We start from the raw sequence: 17,148 nt of genomic DNA on the forward strand, positions 1-17,148 counted from the left end.
AAAAAAAAAAAAAAAGTGAAGACAACTCACAAAATGAAAAATTTATAAATTATCTATCTGAAAAAGGACTTGTATCCAGAATATATAAAGAACACTTAGAACTGAATAATAAAAAGATGAACCATTTAAAACACAGGCAAAGGATTTAAACAGACATCTCTCCAAAGATATACATGCCAGTAAGCACATGAAAGGATGCTCAACATCACTAGTCATGATGTAAATGCAAATGACAACTACAAATGAGAGACGATTTTACTAAGGGTAATCAAAGACATACAATAACAATATTTGCATGGAGGTGGAGAAATTGGAACTCCCTTACATTGGCGGTAAAATGGTGCCTAGCAGTTTGACAGTTCCTCAAAATGTTGTTTAACATAGTTACTATGTGGTCAAGCAAGCCACTCATAACCAAAAGAAATGAAAAAAACTGGTCTGCACAAAAACTTGTCCTTGAATGTTCATGGTAGCATTACTCAAAGGAGCTGCAAACTAGAAATGAATCAAATGTTAACAGATGAACTGATCAACAAAATGCAGTATGTTCATTAATAATGGGCTATTAATTCAGACATAAAAAAGAATGAGGTACTGATACATACTACAACATGAATAAACTCAGAAAATATTATGCTAAGTCAAAGAATCCAGTCACAAAAAGTCACCCATTTTATGATTCCATTTATATGAAATGTCCAGAACAGGAAAATCTATAAGACAGAAAGTAGGGAAATGGTTGCCTAAAGCTGGAGGTGGGAATGATAAAATGATTGCCTGTGACTATAAGGTTTCTTTGTGGGGGGGGGAAGAAAAGATCCTAAAATTAGACTGTTGTGATGGTTGTACAACCTGCTGAATAAAGACCATTTAACTGAATACTTTAAAGGGATGAACTATACAATAAAGGAGTATCTCAGTAAAGTTGCTAAAAAATTATACACACATTTATACACAAAACACTACTCACCAAAATGTGAGTGTCCCTTACCCACCAAAAGAACTCACATTTATCTTCTGTCTTACCTTTTAAGGGCATCTTTGAGTTCAGGCACAGAACGAATACATTGAACTGTAGCATTCATGTAGCAAGTGTTACCAAGGTTTGTCAATCCACATGGTAATTCCATCTGAAAAGGACAAGGATTAAAATATTTTTATAAAATGACATAGCATATATAAAATCACTAAAGTTCACACTTTGAAGTATAATTTACCAACTCATACCAATTTATATTCCAACTTTACCCAAAAGTAACAGTTTTATACTTCTAACAGAAATGTTCACTTGCATTATGTTGACATTCTGTTTTAATTCCCTTCTCAAAAATACTGAAAGCCTCTTTTCCCATAAAATAATAGCACTGCTAGCACTGCCCAACACTTATTTATTAAAGACACTAATTGACTTTGCACTGAATTATCCAATTATATCAGAACTCCTCAAGCCAATTTCAAAAATAAAACCTTTTAGTTCTAAAAACATACAACTTGGGGAGCCCCAGGTCAGGCTCCATGTTCAGTGTGGAATCTGCTAGAGATTTTCTCTCACTCTCCTCTTCCCCCCACAACTCACCCATGTGCTCTAATAAAATCTTCAAACTAAACAAGAACATATATCTTGATATTACCAATTAAATCTTCAAAACGCTTATTTTTTTTAAAGATTTATTTATTTTAGAGAGACAGTGTGTGCACTTGAGCAGGGGAAGGGGCAAAGGAAGAGGGAGAGAATCTCAAGCAGACTCTTCTTAGAGGTGGAGCCCATCATAGGGCTTGATTCCACGACCCTGATATCATGACCTGAGCTGAAATCAAGAGTCAGACGCTTAACCGACTGAGCTACCCAGGCGCCCCAAATCTTTAAAACGTTTAGATGCTACTTTCTGAAAGGCATCTTAGTACCTGTAGCAATCATCTTTATACAAAATGTGGTATATCTTACCGCAGATGCTAACTGTTCTTCTGTCATGTCTTCTACAAAGACAGTTTTAGCTGAGGGTTCCTCAGGAAGAGCATCTGCTGACCCCATCATTAGTAGAGTCATACCCTGTTTTAAAAAAAATTTCATTTCATAAAAATGCTCAGAAGTTGATAATGATTATGTCCAATGAAAGAAGCCAGACACAGAAAAATAAAACATATTGTATGCTTGTATTTGCCAGAAAAGGTAAATCTACAGACACAAGGCAGACTAGCGATTGCTAAGGCTAAAAGTGGAAAGAGGGAGTGACTTTAAACAGACAACTATTTCTTTCTGGGGTGATGGAAATGTTCTAGGACTGTGGTGAAGGTTACACAACTCTTGTCAATACTAAAAATCAGCAACAATTTAAAAAAAAAAAAAATACTGAGGTGGCTGCTTCAAGCCAAAGGTCCCCTGCTTATATTCAAAGGGGCACAAAGAAACTTTTCAGAATGATAAAACTTCTGTATCTTGATTGTGGTGGTAGTTACATGACTATATAGAACTACCCAAATTCAAACTACACACTAAAAATAGGTGAATTTTAATCCATATAAATTATACTTCAATGAAACTAGGGAAAAATAAATAGTGTCATAAAAACAGTTGAGAATGTTTAAAATACCGGAGGGGAGGGAATTCTCGAAATGATTATTAACATTTAGTGGAATCATTTCTCCCCATAACAAAGTGCAGTTAGCATTCTTTTTGTGAATGTATATTGTATAAATGTAACAATTACTTATAATTGAATGGAATTATTTTGAGAGCACCAAACCCTCCATTATTGGAAAACATTATACCAAACACATAAATTAGTTCAAAATATCCAATTTTATAATTCTACATTATAGAATATATATAAGGGAATATATATTATATATAGGATATACATAAGGGAATATTTACATTCAACACATACGTAACATTCCATACAACAGAAAAACAATGAAGATGACACTGTCCCCTAAATCACATAATCCTGAAATGTTAACAAAATCTTACTATGGAAGATATAAACACATAAGACAAAGAAAAGAGTAGGGAGGTTTAAAAAAAAAAAAAAAAAAAGGAGCCAAAAAATGGAGGTTTAAGAAGGAAAAAAGACAGTAAGAGAAGATAGAAATTTCCACATGAGGATTAAATTAGAAAGTTAAAAAGTTTGGGCACCTGGCTGGCCTAGTCAGTAGAGCATGTGACTCTTGATCTCAGGGTTTTAAGTCTGAGCCCCATGTTGGGTGCAGAGATTACTTAAAAATAAAACCTTAAAAAAAATTTTTTTCAAGAAAATTAATAAGGATAACAAACTCAGTCCTGAGAGCACCTATGTTGAAATCCAATAACCTTCTTTCTAGCACCCATTATTTTAACTTAAACTTTCTGTGATAGCAGAAGGAATACTAAACCATCACTAAAAAAATCTTTTCCCAAAGACTACCCTCAGGAAAACCAAATATTTAAAGGATGTACTAGCAAATAGTCTGCTATAAACATGATATAAAAGAAAGAAAATGGGGTGCCTGGGTGGCTCAGTCATTACACATCTGCGTTCAGCCCAGGTCATGATCCCAGGGTCCTGGGATCGAGTCTCGCATCAGGCTCCCTGCAAAGCGGGAAGCCTGCTTCTCCCTCTCCCACTCCTCCTGTTTGTGTGCTCACTCTCGCTATGTCTCTCTCTGTCAAATAAATAAAATCTTACAAAAAAAAAAAAAGAAAAAGAATATCAGTAAATAACAGTAAATGTAAGAATATACCTGTAATATTTTAATAAGAAAACTATAAAGCTTTACTTAGGAATATAAAATACACCTAAATAATAAATTGAAAGTCATTAACAGTTTCTAGGCAGGAAAAATGACTGTAAAGATGTGATTCTAAATTATTACATGAATTTAATTTTTTTGAAACTTTACAAAATGATTCATTCATATACCAAGTTTATACCCATAATAACAGCTAGAAATTTCTAAAAAATAAAGATTAAAACAATGCCATTTAAGAAGAAAACAGATTATACAATGAGGAATGTTGAGAAAAACTGGATAATTTAGAAAAAAAAATATCTTCTGTTCTCCACCTCACGGTATGCCATACCCCAAAATGAATTAAAAGACTTAAGAAATAAAACAAAGGGTGCCTGGGTGGGTCAGTGGGTTAAGCATCCGACACTTGGTTTCAGCTCAGGTCATGATCTCATGGGTAGAGAGTATTGAGCCCTGCAACGATGGGCTCCACACTCAGCCAGGAATCTGCTTGAAGGTTCCCTCCCTCAGCCCTTCCCCCAACCTGCGTGCACACGCTCACGCTCTTTCTCTTTAAAATAAATAAATCTTTTAAAATAAATAAATAAATAAGACAAATAATTACAAAAACATGTAAGTGAATTAAAAAAACCTCGCTTTGCTGGAATATTTTCTAAAAGTGACATAGAAGATGAAAGGACTAATGTTACTACATAGTTCTTAAAAACTTCTACAAAACCTTCTACAAAATTACAAAATTACAAAAACTTCTACAAAATTACCAGTCAAAATCTAAAAGGAAAAAGGGTAAAAAGGTTACACTATATAGAAGCACATAAAAAAAAAAAAAAATCAGTAAAGCAAACAATAGAAAACTGGACAAAAGATATAAACAGTAAACAAAAGGGCTTAAAATAAATTAAGCTTCTACTGTAAGAAGCTAGAAAAAGTATACAAAGTAAAAGAAGGAAATAAAGTAAAGAGGTGAAATCAATAAAATAATAAACAGAAGTTGATTCTCTTGGGGGGGGTAAATCCATGAAATTGACAAACCTCTGGGTAGATAATAAAGAAAGTTAGAGAGAAACCACAATTTGCCAATACCAGGAAAAAAAAGAGAGAAAACATCACTAGAGAGTCTAGAATTAAAGTATAGTAAGAATGTATTATGCCAATCAAGTTGACAATTTAAGCTGTAAATTAAATGGGCCAATTCCTTAAAAGATGTTAACTATTATCAAAACAGATATCAAAGAAAACATAACATCAAGAGTCCTACATTTATTAAATACATTAGATTCCTAACTGAAAGTCTTCCCACAAAGAAAGCTCCAATTTTCAATGGAGAATTCTATGAACCATTTAAAGAAAATCTCTTTCAGAAAACAGAAGAGGTGGGGATGCCTCCTAACCCATTTTATATGGCCAGGATTACACTGACAGCAAAAGCAGACAAAGACAAATCAAGAAAACTATAAACCAGTAATTCTCACAACTAGAAACACAAAAATCCTTTACAAAATACCACCAAATAGAATCCAGCAATATATAAAAAGGAAAATACATAATGACTAAGTGGGGTTTAGCCCAAGAATGAAAGGTTGGTTTACTATTTAAAAGAGTCGATGTATTTATTTCACCACATTAACAGATTAAAGGATAAAAAAATGATCCTTGCAATAGATATGGGAAAAGTATGTGAAAAATTCAACTCCCATTCATGAATAAAAATTCTCAGCAAATTACAAATAGAGGAGAACTTCCTCAAACTAATGATGAACATCTATAAAACAACTCCAATAAAAACTGGAGATTTTTCTCCTAGGATCAGGAAAAAAAACAATGATGTGTACAATGTCAACCACTTCTACTCAATATTGTGCTGAACATCCTAACCAGTTCAGTAAAGCAAGGGAAAAAAAAAAGAAATAAAAGGCATGCAGATTGAAAAGGAAAAAATAAAACCATTCTTATTTCAACATGATTGTATCCTACCTACATAATCCTAAACACTAATATGTAAAAATCAGCAAAATCACAGGATACAAGATCAATATACAATAATTAATTCTATTTGTATATGTCAGCAATAAATAACTGGAAAATGACATTTGAAAAACGCCATTTATGATAGCATCAAATACCATGAACTACTTTATGACATTTTAAAAAAATGTGTACGATCCTGTATTGAAAATAAAATGGTGCCTGAGTGGCTCAGCTAATTAAGCATCCAACTCTTGGTTTCAGCTCAGGTCATGATCTCATGGGTCATGAGATCAAGCCCCTTGTTGGGCTCCACGCTCAGCAAGAAGTCTGCTTGAAGATTTTCTCCCTTTGACCCTCCCCTGATGCGCATGCATGTGTGTACATAATCTCTCTCTCAAATAAAAAAATCTTTAAAAAAAGAAAAGAAAAAAAAAAAAATAGGGCCCCTGGGTGGTTCAGTAGGTTAAACATCTGCCTTTGGCTCAGGTCATGATCCCAGGGTCCTGGGATCAAGCCCTGCATCAGGTGCCCTGCTTGGCAGGGAGTCTGCTTCTCTCTCTTCCTCTGCCCCCCACTCAAGCACGTACTTTTGTTCTCAAATAAATAAATAAAATCTTTAAAACAAAAGAAAAAAATATATAAAACATTGTTGTGGGAAATTTTTTTCAGAAGATTCAAGATGTCCCAATTTGGGGGTCCTAGCTGGCTCCATCAGTTAAGCATCTGACTCTTGATTTTGGCTCAGGTCACAATCTCAGGGTTGTGAGATCAAGCCCGACATGGGGCTCCATGCTGGGCATGAAGCTTGCTTAAGATTCTCTCTCCCCCTCTCCCAATGCCACTGCCCCTCCCCCGCCACTCATGCATACAAGCTCTCTCTCAAATAGGAAAATATTTTTAAAATTTTTAAAAAGACATCCCAGTTTGATATATAGTATCAATGTAATTCCAATCAAAATCCCAGAAGACTCTTGTAGAAAATAAACTGAATCTAAAATGTTCAAAGGACATGCAAAGACTTTAGAATAGCCATAAGTGTTGAAAAAGAAGAACAATCTGGACTCCTACTACTTGATTTCAAGTCTTAAATAATCAAGATGGTGCAGAGTGGGTACTGGTGTAAAGGTACATATACAAATCAACAGAACAGAATCCAGAAACAGACTTACATGTGCTCATACAACTGAACACTCATATGAAAAAAATAAACCTTAACCACTGCTTAACAACAAACACAAGAGTGTGCTCAAAACAGATGATATACCTAAGTATAAAAGATAAAACTTGTAAAAGTTTTAGAAAACAGAAGTCTCTTGTGACCTTGACACAGGCAAAGATTTCTTAGATGGGATACAAACAGTCAAAACCATAAAAGAAAGAAACTGATAGGTTATACTTGAACAAAATTTAAAATTTCTACTCAAAAAAACATTTTTAAAAAGACAAAAAAATCAGAAACTGAAAGAAAATATCACAGCAGATATATCTCACAAAAGACTTGATCCCAATAGGTATTCTTTATATGCAAGTAAGAAAATAACCCATTTAAAAATACATAAAGTTCTGAACAGATGTTTCACAAAAAGATCTAAAAGGTGCCAATAAGCTTAAAGCGTTCAATACCATCAGTCATCATATAAATGTAAACTAAAACCACAAGGAAGTATCACTAACACCCACCAGAATGACTAAAACAAAAATGACTGACAACAGTCAAATGCTGTGATGGCAGAACAACTGGATCTATCATATACTGTTCATAAGAATGTAGAATGGTACAACCATCACTTTGGAAAGTATCTGGCAATTTCTTACAAAGTTAAACACATTCTTAACCATAAGACCCAGCAATTTCACTCACAGGTTATTTACTCAAGAAAAAGGAAAATATGCATCTACAAAAATGAAGGTTCCCAGCAGTTCTGTTCATAACAGTCAAAAAGTAGAAACAAAAATATCCATCAACAGATGAACATGCGTGCACACACGCACACATAAAAGGGACCAAAGTTTTACAATGGGCAAAACCACCCAACATATGGAATTGTAGTCTCAAAAAAGAGGAGAGAGAAGGGCACACAGAAAACAAACTTAAATAGCTTAAACTTTTCCAAATTTAATAAAAACTATAAACTCACAAATCCAAGAAACTCAAACAGAATAAATACAAGCAAACCTCTCCAAGACATGTAATTAAATTGCTGAAAAGCAATCTCAAAAGCATCAGGAGGAACGAGACATATTATATATAAAGGAATTAAGAATGACAACTATGCAGATCAGAAGACATTTTTCATGTATTCAAAGAAAAAGTGTTAATCTTGAAATCTATACCTATCAAATATGTCTTTCAAAAATAAAGGTGAAATAAAGAGCTTTTAAGAAAAACAAAAGCAGAGAAAATTCATAGACATGCTCTGTAAGAAATGTGTAAGTTCTTGAAGCAGAAGAAAATGGTATCTGATGGAAATCTATATTTGGATCCAAAGGAAGAATGCCAAAAATGGTAAATGAGTTTTAAACATTTTTACTCTCTTTAAATGATAAGTGACTATTTAAGGCAAAAATAGGAATGAAGAATAAGATTTCTAACATGTGGAAGTAAACTGTATGACAACAATAGCACCAAAGACCAGGGAAATGGAAGCATACTATTTTAAGAATCTTATACTATACCTGAAGTCATTTGTTATTTAAGGCAGAGGATGATTAAAGATATGTAATATAAATCCTAGAGGAGCAGCTCAAAGTCATCATCTTAGCACCCTTATACCAAGAGTCAGCAAACTTTTCCTATTAAGGATCACATAATAAACATTTTAGGCTTTCTGGGCCATATACAGTCCATTAAAAATGAGCAATAAACTCAGATGACCAAAATAACATTGGTATGTTCTGGGACTACACAGAACCAAATGAGAAATATGTAACAGAAATGTATTAGAAAAAGGCCCAAATAATTGGAGATGAAACAACATAATTCTAAATAATCTATAGGTAAAAGAGCAAAAAACTAAACCAAAAAAACACCCACGACATAAGAAAATATTTAACTGCATAATAAAAACATAGCACATCAAAAGTCGTGGCTACAACTACAAGTGATTAAACAGAAAATAATAATTTTAAGTGTCTACGTAAGGAAAGAAGGAATTAAAAAAAAATCAATGATTTAAGCACACACCTTAAAAAGCAAGAAAATGAAGCAATTTAAACCCAAGGTAGAATAAAAGAAAATAACGTAGAGTAAATATCAGTAAAGTGGAAAATGGATAATATATGAAGTAAACAAAGTAAATAATTGAAAAGAGTAATTGATAAATCCTTAGCAACAGTGACCAAAAACAAAACACCAAAGACTTATCAGGTATGGAAAGGGGGGAACATCAACAAGTAAAGATAACAGATATAAAAGAATAATTAATGAACAGTCTGGATATTATGAACAACTTCATGCCAATAAATTCAATATTTAAACAAATTTTCTCAAAGAGAAAATTCACCAAAACTGGCATAAAAAACAGAAAACCTAAATACCCTTAATCTATTAAAGAAATTAAATATCAATCAAAGTCTTAAGGAAAATCCAGGTCCAGATAAAATTGACTAGTAAATTATTTCAAGTATTTACAGAAATGTCAATCTTACACAAACTCATTTAGAAAAGGGCAATATATTCCCAAATAAAAATATTAATACCTCTCATGAACATATATACAAATATCTTGTTTTTAAATGAGAAAATTAAATCCAGCAATGTATAAAGGAGATAAATAAATCATGACTCAATGGGTTTGTCAAAGTTCTCAAAGTGTTTATGAACCCTTACTGGTCTCTGAAATTCTTTCACAGAGCCAGCAAGATCAAAACTATTTTCATAATACTACGATGTTACTGTCCCTTTTTCACTGTGCTGACATCTGCACTAATGGTGGTAAATCACTTGAGGCTAAAAATTTTTAACAGTTTAGCACATATCAAAGTAATGATATAAAATAAATCGGTAAAAATGATTATTGATTTTATTAAATCTTGACCTTTGAATACATTTCTTTGTGATATTCTGTGTTATGAAATGGGAAGTACCCATTCAAAAAAGACTTACTTTCCTGGCAACCAAGATCTCCTTTAGTAGGTGAATAAAACTCTGGTACATCCATAAAATGGACTATATTCAGCACTAAAAAGAACTATACTATCAAAGCCATGAAGAGTCATGGAGGAAATTTAAATACATATTACTAAGTGAAAGAAAGGACACATCTTGTAGGATTCCCAATACATGACACTCTGGAAAAAGGCAAAGCAATGGAGACAGTAAAAATATCAATCGTTGTCAGGGTGTTGAAGGGATGAATAGGCAGAGCACACAGAATTTTGGGGACAATAAAACTACTCTGTATGACACTATAATGGTGAATACATGTCATTATACATTTGTCCAAACCCACAGAATGTATAACACCAACAGTGAATCCTCATGTAAACCCTGGACTTTGGGCAACAATGATGTGTCAATTTAAGTTCATCAATTATAACAAATGTGGGATGCCTGGGTGGCTCAGTTGGTTAAGTTTCTGCCTTTAGGTCAGGTCATGAAACAGGGACCCAGGATCAAGTCCCACATGGGGCTCCTTGCTCAGCAGGGAGCCTGCTTCTCCCTCTGCCTGCTGCGCCCCCTGCTTGTGTGCTCACACACATGCCTGCACTCACTCTGACAAATAAAATCTTAAAAAAAAAAAAAAAATTATGACCAATGTGCCATCCTGGTAAGAGATGTTGGTAATGGAGGAGGCTTCTGCCTGTGTGGGGAAGAGGATATATGGGAAAGCTCTGTTTCTTCCACTCAGTTTTTGCTGTGAATCTAAAACTGTTCTACAAAATAAAGTCTATTAAAAATATATCAGAGGAGGGGCACCTGGGTGGCTTAGTCGGTTAAGCCTCTGCCTTCGGCTCAGGTCATGATCCCAGGGTCCTGGGATGGAGCCCCGCATCAGGCTCCCTGCTCAGCGAAGAGCCTGCTTCTCCCTCTCCCTCTGCCTGCTGCTCTGCCTACTTATGCTCTCTCTGTCAAATAAATAAAATCTTAAAATATATATAGATATATGGGGCACCTGGGTACCTCAGTTGGTTAAGCATCCAATGCTTGATGTCCGACTCAATTTTGGCTAAGGTCACGATGTCAAGGTTGTGAGATGGAGACCTGTGTCAGGCTCTTGCTAGGCACAGAGCCTGCTTAAGATTCTCTCTCACTTTTTCTGCCCCTACCCACTCCTTGTCTAAATAAATTACATACACACACACATATGAAAATAATCAATAGAAATAACACATCTGCATACCAAAACATGATCATTTTCTTCAGGATAGCTTATATTAAATGTATGAGTTGCAAACAGACTAGTTACTTTTTCAGTATCATTTTTACTTAAAACTACAAATTATGGGTTTTTATACTCAAGTATTTAGCCAATATTTCTCAAATAAATGAAGTGAGCTTGCTGCTTTAGGAAAAATAAATGACTACATAAAGTTGCCAATGACAAAATTAGAGCTTTCGAGTGAAAATTCGAATTTTATATCTGTCACTATATACTTGGCACCTTTTGAATTATAGCCAAGTAGATTTGTATGCACAAAAAGTCACTGATGTGGTTTCTACCACAAACTAACCAATAATTAGCTATTACATGTTGAGTTTGAGTGTACTATGAAAGATGAATATTCACAATTTTATCAGAAAAGATACCTCCCTTTTGAAACTATTTATGTGAGGCCAGATTTATTATACATACCTCAACTAAAACAACTTATCGCAGCAGACTAAATGTAAAAGCAACTATGAGAGTTTATCTTCTATTAAGACAGATTTTCAAGAGATTTGCGAAAATATAGAGCACTGCCAGTCCTTTCACAATATTTCTAGGGAAACATTTAAAAATACAAAATTGACACGTAATGGGTTTGTCATTGTTATTTCTAAATAAATAGACTTTTTAATTTGTTTTAATTTCTAATATGGTAAATGCCAATAAATATAAACGAATATATATGAAACTCTTTGGGGTTTAAAAATAATAACTTTTAAGAGTGCAATTAGGGCTGCAAAAAAAAATTTGAGGGTTGCACATCCCAGGAATGAAATATTTAACAATTAAAAATCAATGAGGGGTGCCTGAGTAGCTCAGTCAGTTAAGCGTCTGCCTTCTGCTCAGGCCTTGATCTCAGGTCCTGGGATAGAGCCCCACATCTGGCTCCCTGCTAGATAGGGAGTCTGCTTCTCCCTCTCGCTCTGCTCCTCCCCTCCTGTTCATGCACTCTCTCGCTCTCTCTCAAATACATAAATAAATAAACTTAAAAAAATTAAAAATAGGGGCGCCTGGGTGGCTCAGTGGGTTAAAGTCTCTGCCTTCAGCTCAGGTCATGATCCCAGAGTCCTGGGATGGAGCCCCACATCGGGCTCTCTGCTCAGCAGGGAGCCTGTTTCCCTTCCTCTCTCTCTGCCTGCCTCTCTGCCTGTCAAATAAATAAATACAATCTTTAAAAAAAAAAGAAGAAGAAGAAGAATAAAAAATCAATGAGATTGACCAGATTATCAGAATAAAGTAGGAAAATCATATGATCTTTTTTAAAACTTAACAAAATTCGACAGCCATTCATAATTTTAAAAGTCCTAGTGAACAAGTTAGGATAAGACAAAGATGACCATTCTCATCACTTTCTATTCAACACTGTATTATAAGAAGTCCTAGCCCAGGGAAATAAGGCAATAATAAGAAATAAAAGTCATAAAGATTGGAAAGGAAGAAGTAAAAATACCTCTATTTGCAGATAACATGCTCGTGGACATAAAAAACCCCAGTGGAATCTAGAAAATAACTAATGAAACTATTAAGTGAATTTAGCAAGGTCACAGGATGAAAATAAACTACGTTTTTATAACCTACCCATGAACACTGGAAACAAAAATTTTTTTAAAATATCATTTAACAGCCACGAAACCTTAAGTCCAAAGAATCTAACAAAAACCATGAAGATCCTACACTAAGAAGCTACAAACTCAGTTTAGGAGAATATAAAGACCTAAACAGAGTACATCATTTTAAGGATTTTATACTAAATACTGTTAAGATGGCCATTTTCCCCAAACTGAACAAAGAACCAATACGATCTTAAAATTCCAAGAGTCCATTTGTAAAAATTGACAGACTTATTCTAAAATCAAAAGGAAACACAAAGAAGCTAAAATATTCTTGCAGAAGTTGGAGAACTTATACTATCTCATTTCAAGACTTATTAAAAGCTTTAATCACTAAGACCATGTGTACTAGCATAAGTTATAATCAAATATATCAATGAAAGAGGAATCCAAAAGTAAATCTGCCATGGATTTTCCCAAGACAAGTCAATGGGAAAAAGAGAGTATTTTCAATAAATAGTGCTGGAACAACTGGATACATCTATGGAAAAAAGGCATCTGCAACGCATCTGTATATAATAATTAAGAAACTGAATTACAGTAAATGCTCTTAGGATAATACTTACATTTTTTATTTTGAGGTTTCCCCAATCATCATCCTGTTTTAGAAACAAATGAAAAACATTTAACTACACCTTTATAATCTGAACATATTCTAATAATCAATGAATTTTAAGCTACTCCAAAATAGAACTGTTTTGCAGATTTTTACTTATTTAAAAAATCTTATTTAAAAAATTACTTAATAAAAAAAGTAATTTTTACTTAAAATTACTATAGTCAAAAGTATTTTGTTTTAAATGCAGTGATACAATCAGTAAGTCTTACAATTGCTTTAACTACATTGGGGGTTTGTGGGGGGAGTAGGGAGAGAAAAAATGAAAATAAAAAGGGGACCGGAGAGGGAGACAAACCTTAGGAGACTCAATCTCAGGAAACAAACTGACTCAATCTCAGGAAACAAACAAGCTGGGGGGTGGCAAGGTTGGGGGGATAGGGTGGCTGGGTTATGGACACTGGGGAGGGTATGTGCTATGGTGAGTGCTGTGAATTGTGTTAAGACTGATGACTCACAGACCTGTACCCATGAAACAAATAATACGTTATCTGTTAATAATTAAAAAAAAAAAACAATTGCTTAAACTACAAAAGACACAATCTAAAAAACAATAAACCTGACTGTACTAAACCTTGATGATAGATATTAATTTTTCTCCATGTTTGTTATATGTATGCACCCAGCAAAACTAGTAATTAGCTTGTGACAGGAATTAAGAGTAACTTATGAAATAAGGTCTAAATATAATTACAATGATTATATAATTTACTGTCCAAAGGAGGAGATTTTTTTTTTCAAAGCAGATTCTTAAAATGAAAGTGCTATTAAAAATTATACCAGGAATACCAGAAGCAAACTACCCTTAATGACATCTGCTGTGTCCACAAATGTTTTTTCAAGTCCTAAATTTCGCATCTATGAAGTAATTAAATATTTTCACTTCAATATATTCAATTAAAACAGTTTTTTTTAATGCCATGACTGGCCCCCAGACATCCTGGCCTACGACATACTGCAGCTAAACTCTTTCCCTTCACAGAATAAAGTCATTTCCACATAACTTCTTTTTCAGACAAAATGCCAGGCACCCAGTATGTTTCCCTTTGGTAGTGCCAATTTTTTCTTTGGGCATCATGCTTCAAAGCGCAACAGTAACTTCCTAAATATCCTTCTCAGTTTAAGGTCCATTTCTATTAATCATAAGGAACGATAACTATATACATGCTCCCTCAGTTCCCTTATCTGAGGTCACACAAAGCTGAAAAAAATGAACTGAGATTTGCTTGGCTTGCTCTTCTGGTAACATGCTCTTCTGGTAACCTGCTATATGTTACTTAAATCTCTCTGATGCTAAGTTTCCTCATTTATTAAATTATAAAATACATTTATTCTTATTTTTCCAATATACAGAGTTGAGAATTAAAGAAAATAAAAGCCTGGCACAGAATAATTATTCAGTAAGTGATTACTATTAGTAGTCAATTTCATTTAATTACTATTTCTCTGTAATTCTCCATAGTACATCACCAGTAGACAGCTCATCACAAATTCAGTTATCAAGCCACTAATGACTAAAAAGCTCATACTGCAACTTGGAGGGGAAACAATGTTTTCTTCACCAACATCAATTTCACTGCCCACCTGACAGGGGCAACCAAGCCATATCTGTAAAGTTAACTATAGCTCTTGGCATTTCACACCTAACTCTTGAGGGTATTATTTTTTTAAAACTATACTTCCATAGTTTTACAAACAGTAATACTTGCATGTTTTTGTGGCACATCACCAATGACACCAGGAAGCTTAGACTCCTAACTGTAGTCAATATGACCATCCCAAGGAAACTGAAGAAAAAATTATGTTTGCTCTCTCTTTTAACAGAAATATTTTCTCCTACCTCCAAACAGGTTTTACATAGCAATTACTCCCTAAGTGATAAGAGCCCCTTTTCAATGAGTAGAATATGAAACAGGCCAAAAAAATTAACAGTTTTCCAATATTCAGAATGAGGCTTTGGTAAAGATGTTGAACTATTCTGAATTTCAACACTGAATGCATGTACAAAAATACCTTCTGTAGTCTTTTTTTTTTTTTTTATCTACCATATTGTTCTATATTTTTAAGAGATAAAATTTTCTCCACCCCATAACAGAAAACTACTAAGGATGTATAGATTTTTATATTAATTTAAACAAAATAAAATATTTTTAACACACCCTCACCAGGAAAAAAATCCAAACAACAGAGATAAATGGAAAATTCCCCACTCCCCTGACTCCTATGAGTATTCAGTGATACAATGCATTTTAAAATAAAAATTTTAATGATGCTTCTATAATATAGTGTTTTGAAATGGCTACAGTGTTCCTTTCTACACTAACATGAATAAGAAAGTTTTAAATTCACAGACTATACACTCTCAACAAATTAAAAAATATATATACCTCAAATGCTACATTTTCTGGTGTTTGTTTCCACTAATTATGTAATAGTATATAATGAAAATCTGGACTAAATTTTACCTTCAATGTTCCTCCTTTCACCATAACTTTCTGTCTGGCCGGCTGGACTCCAGTGAGTGCAAAAAGCTGAGCCTTGAACACCATGGGAGGTTCATCAGTGTTCAATTCTACACCTTCAAATTTCTCCTTTCCCCATTTCACAGTAACTGCAAACAAAACCATAATTTTTTTTTTCATTTATAAAAATAAGGCATATTTTTAAAAATAAAATAAAATAAAGCATATTTAAAACAGGTGTAGGAATGCAGATTCTGAATTTTAAGAAGAAAGGTTCCATGGGAGAATTGAAGGGTGTGGTTCCCATGCAAGAGGTGGTCAAATATTAAGAATCCAAATATTAGGGGCGCCTGGGTGGCTCAGTGGGTTAAAGCCTCTGCCTTCGGCTCAGGTCATGATCCCAGGGTCCTAGGATCAAGCCCCGCATCAGGCTCTCTGCTCAGTGGGGAGCCTGCTTCCTCCTCTCTCTCTCTGCCTGCCTCTCCACCTACTTGAGATCTCTCTCTGTCAAATAAATAAATAAAATCTTTAAAAAAAAATCCAAAAATTAAAAGATACAGAAATTTCAAAATTAAAAATTAAAAAATACAGAAATCTTTCTTCAGTCATTTGGATGGCTATTAAAAAAAGAAGCCAATGAAGAAGAAAATACCTAGTGCTGGTGACAATGTAGAAAAACTAGAACCCTTGAACATTCCTGATGCGAATATAAAACAGTATAGCCACTGCAGAAAAAAGTATGGCGGTTCCTCAAAAAATTAAACTTACCATCTGATCCAGGAATTCCACTTCTAAGTATATACTCAAAAGCATGAAGCAGGGACTCAAACTGCTATCTGTATACCCCTGTTCATAGTGCATTATTCCCAAAAGACTCAAAGATGTGAGTGACCCAAGTGTCCATCAACAGATAAACAGATGAACAAAATGTGGTACAGACCTATAATGGATATTATTCAGCCTTAAAAAGTAATGAAATTCTTATACATACTATACAACATGGATGAACCTTGAAGACATTATGCTAAACAAAGCAAGCCAGATGCCAAAAGTCAAACATTATGATTTCCCTTATGTGAGGTACCTACAGTAGTCAAATTCATAGAAAGTAGGATGATGGTTGCCAGGAGGCTGGAAGGAAGAGGAAATGGAGAGTTATTGTTCAATGGGTATAGAATTTCAGTGTAGGAACATGAAAAAGTTCTGAAGGTGGATGGTGAGGACAGTCGCACAACAATATGAATGTACTTAATGCCAAAAATGTACACTTAAAAATAGTTTAAGCAGTACATTTTTGGTTACATATATTTTACCATATAATAAAAAAAAAAGTCTATTGGCCTCATGAAATATCTAACGTTTGAAATAACATAAAAGTAAGTAAACACAATATA

The 17,148-nt window shown here is 33.9% G+C and overlaps 1 protein-coding gene across 2 annotated transcripts in view; it reads right to left on the reverse strand.

Annotated features, from left to right (window-relative positions):
- Positions 1 to 15,919, reverse strand: part of LOC111142451 (ubiquitin specific peptidase 14) — a 43,056-nt gene extending 27,137 nt beyond the window's left edge. The window contains exons 1-4 of one of the 2 annotated variants that reach the window (XM_022495602.1): positions 15,758 to 15,919; positions 13,243 to 13,275; positions 1,946 to 2,050; positions 1,027 to 1,130 (exon numbers count right to left, since the gene is read on the reverse strand). In XM_022495602.1, the coding sequence (XP_022351310.1) occupies positions 1,027 to 1,130; positions 1,946 to 2,050; positions 13,243 to 13,275; positions 15,758 to 15,919 (404 nt within the window). The remainder of the gene's footprint in view (positions 1 to 1,026; positions 1,131 to 1,945; positions 2,051 to 13,242; positions 13,276 to 15,757) is intronic. The other variant, XM_022495603.1, reaches the window with a different exon arrangement.
- Positions 15,920 to 17,148: the final 1,229 nt, after the last annotated feature.

This window comes from Enhydra lutris, unplaced genomic scaffold, assembly GCF_002288905.1.
Source record: "Enhydra lutris kenyoni isolate GAN:26980312 unplaced genomic scaffold, ASM228890v2 scaffoldscaffold8, whole genome shotgun sequence".
NCBI classification, from domain to species: Eukaryota; Metazoa; Chordata; class Mammalia; order Carnivora; family Mustelidae; genus Enhydra; species Enhydra lutris.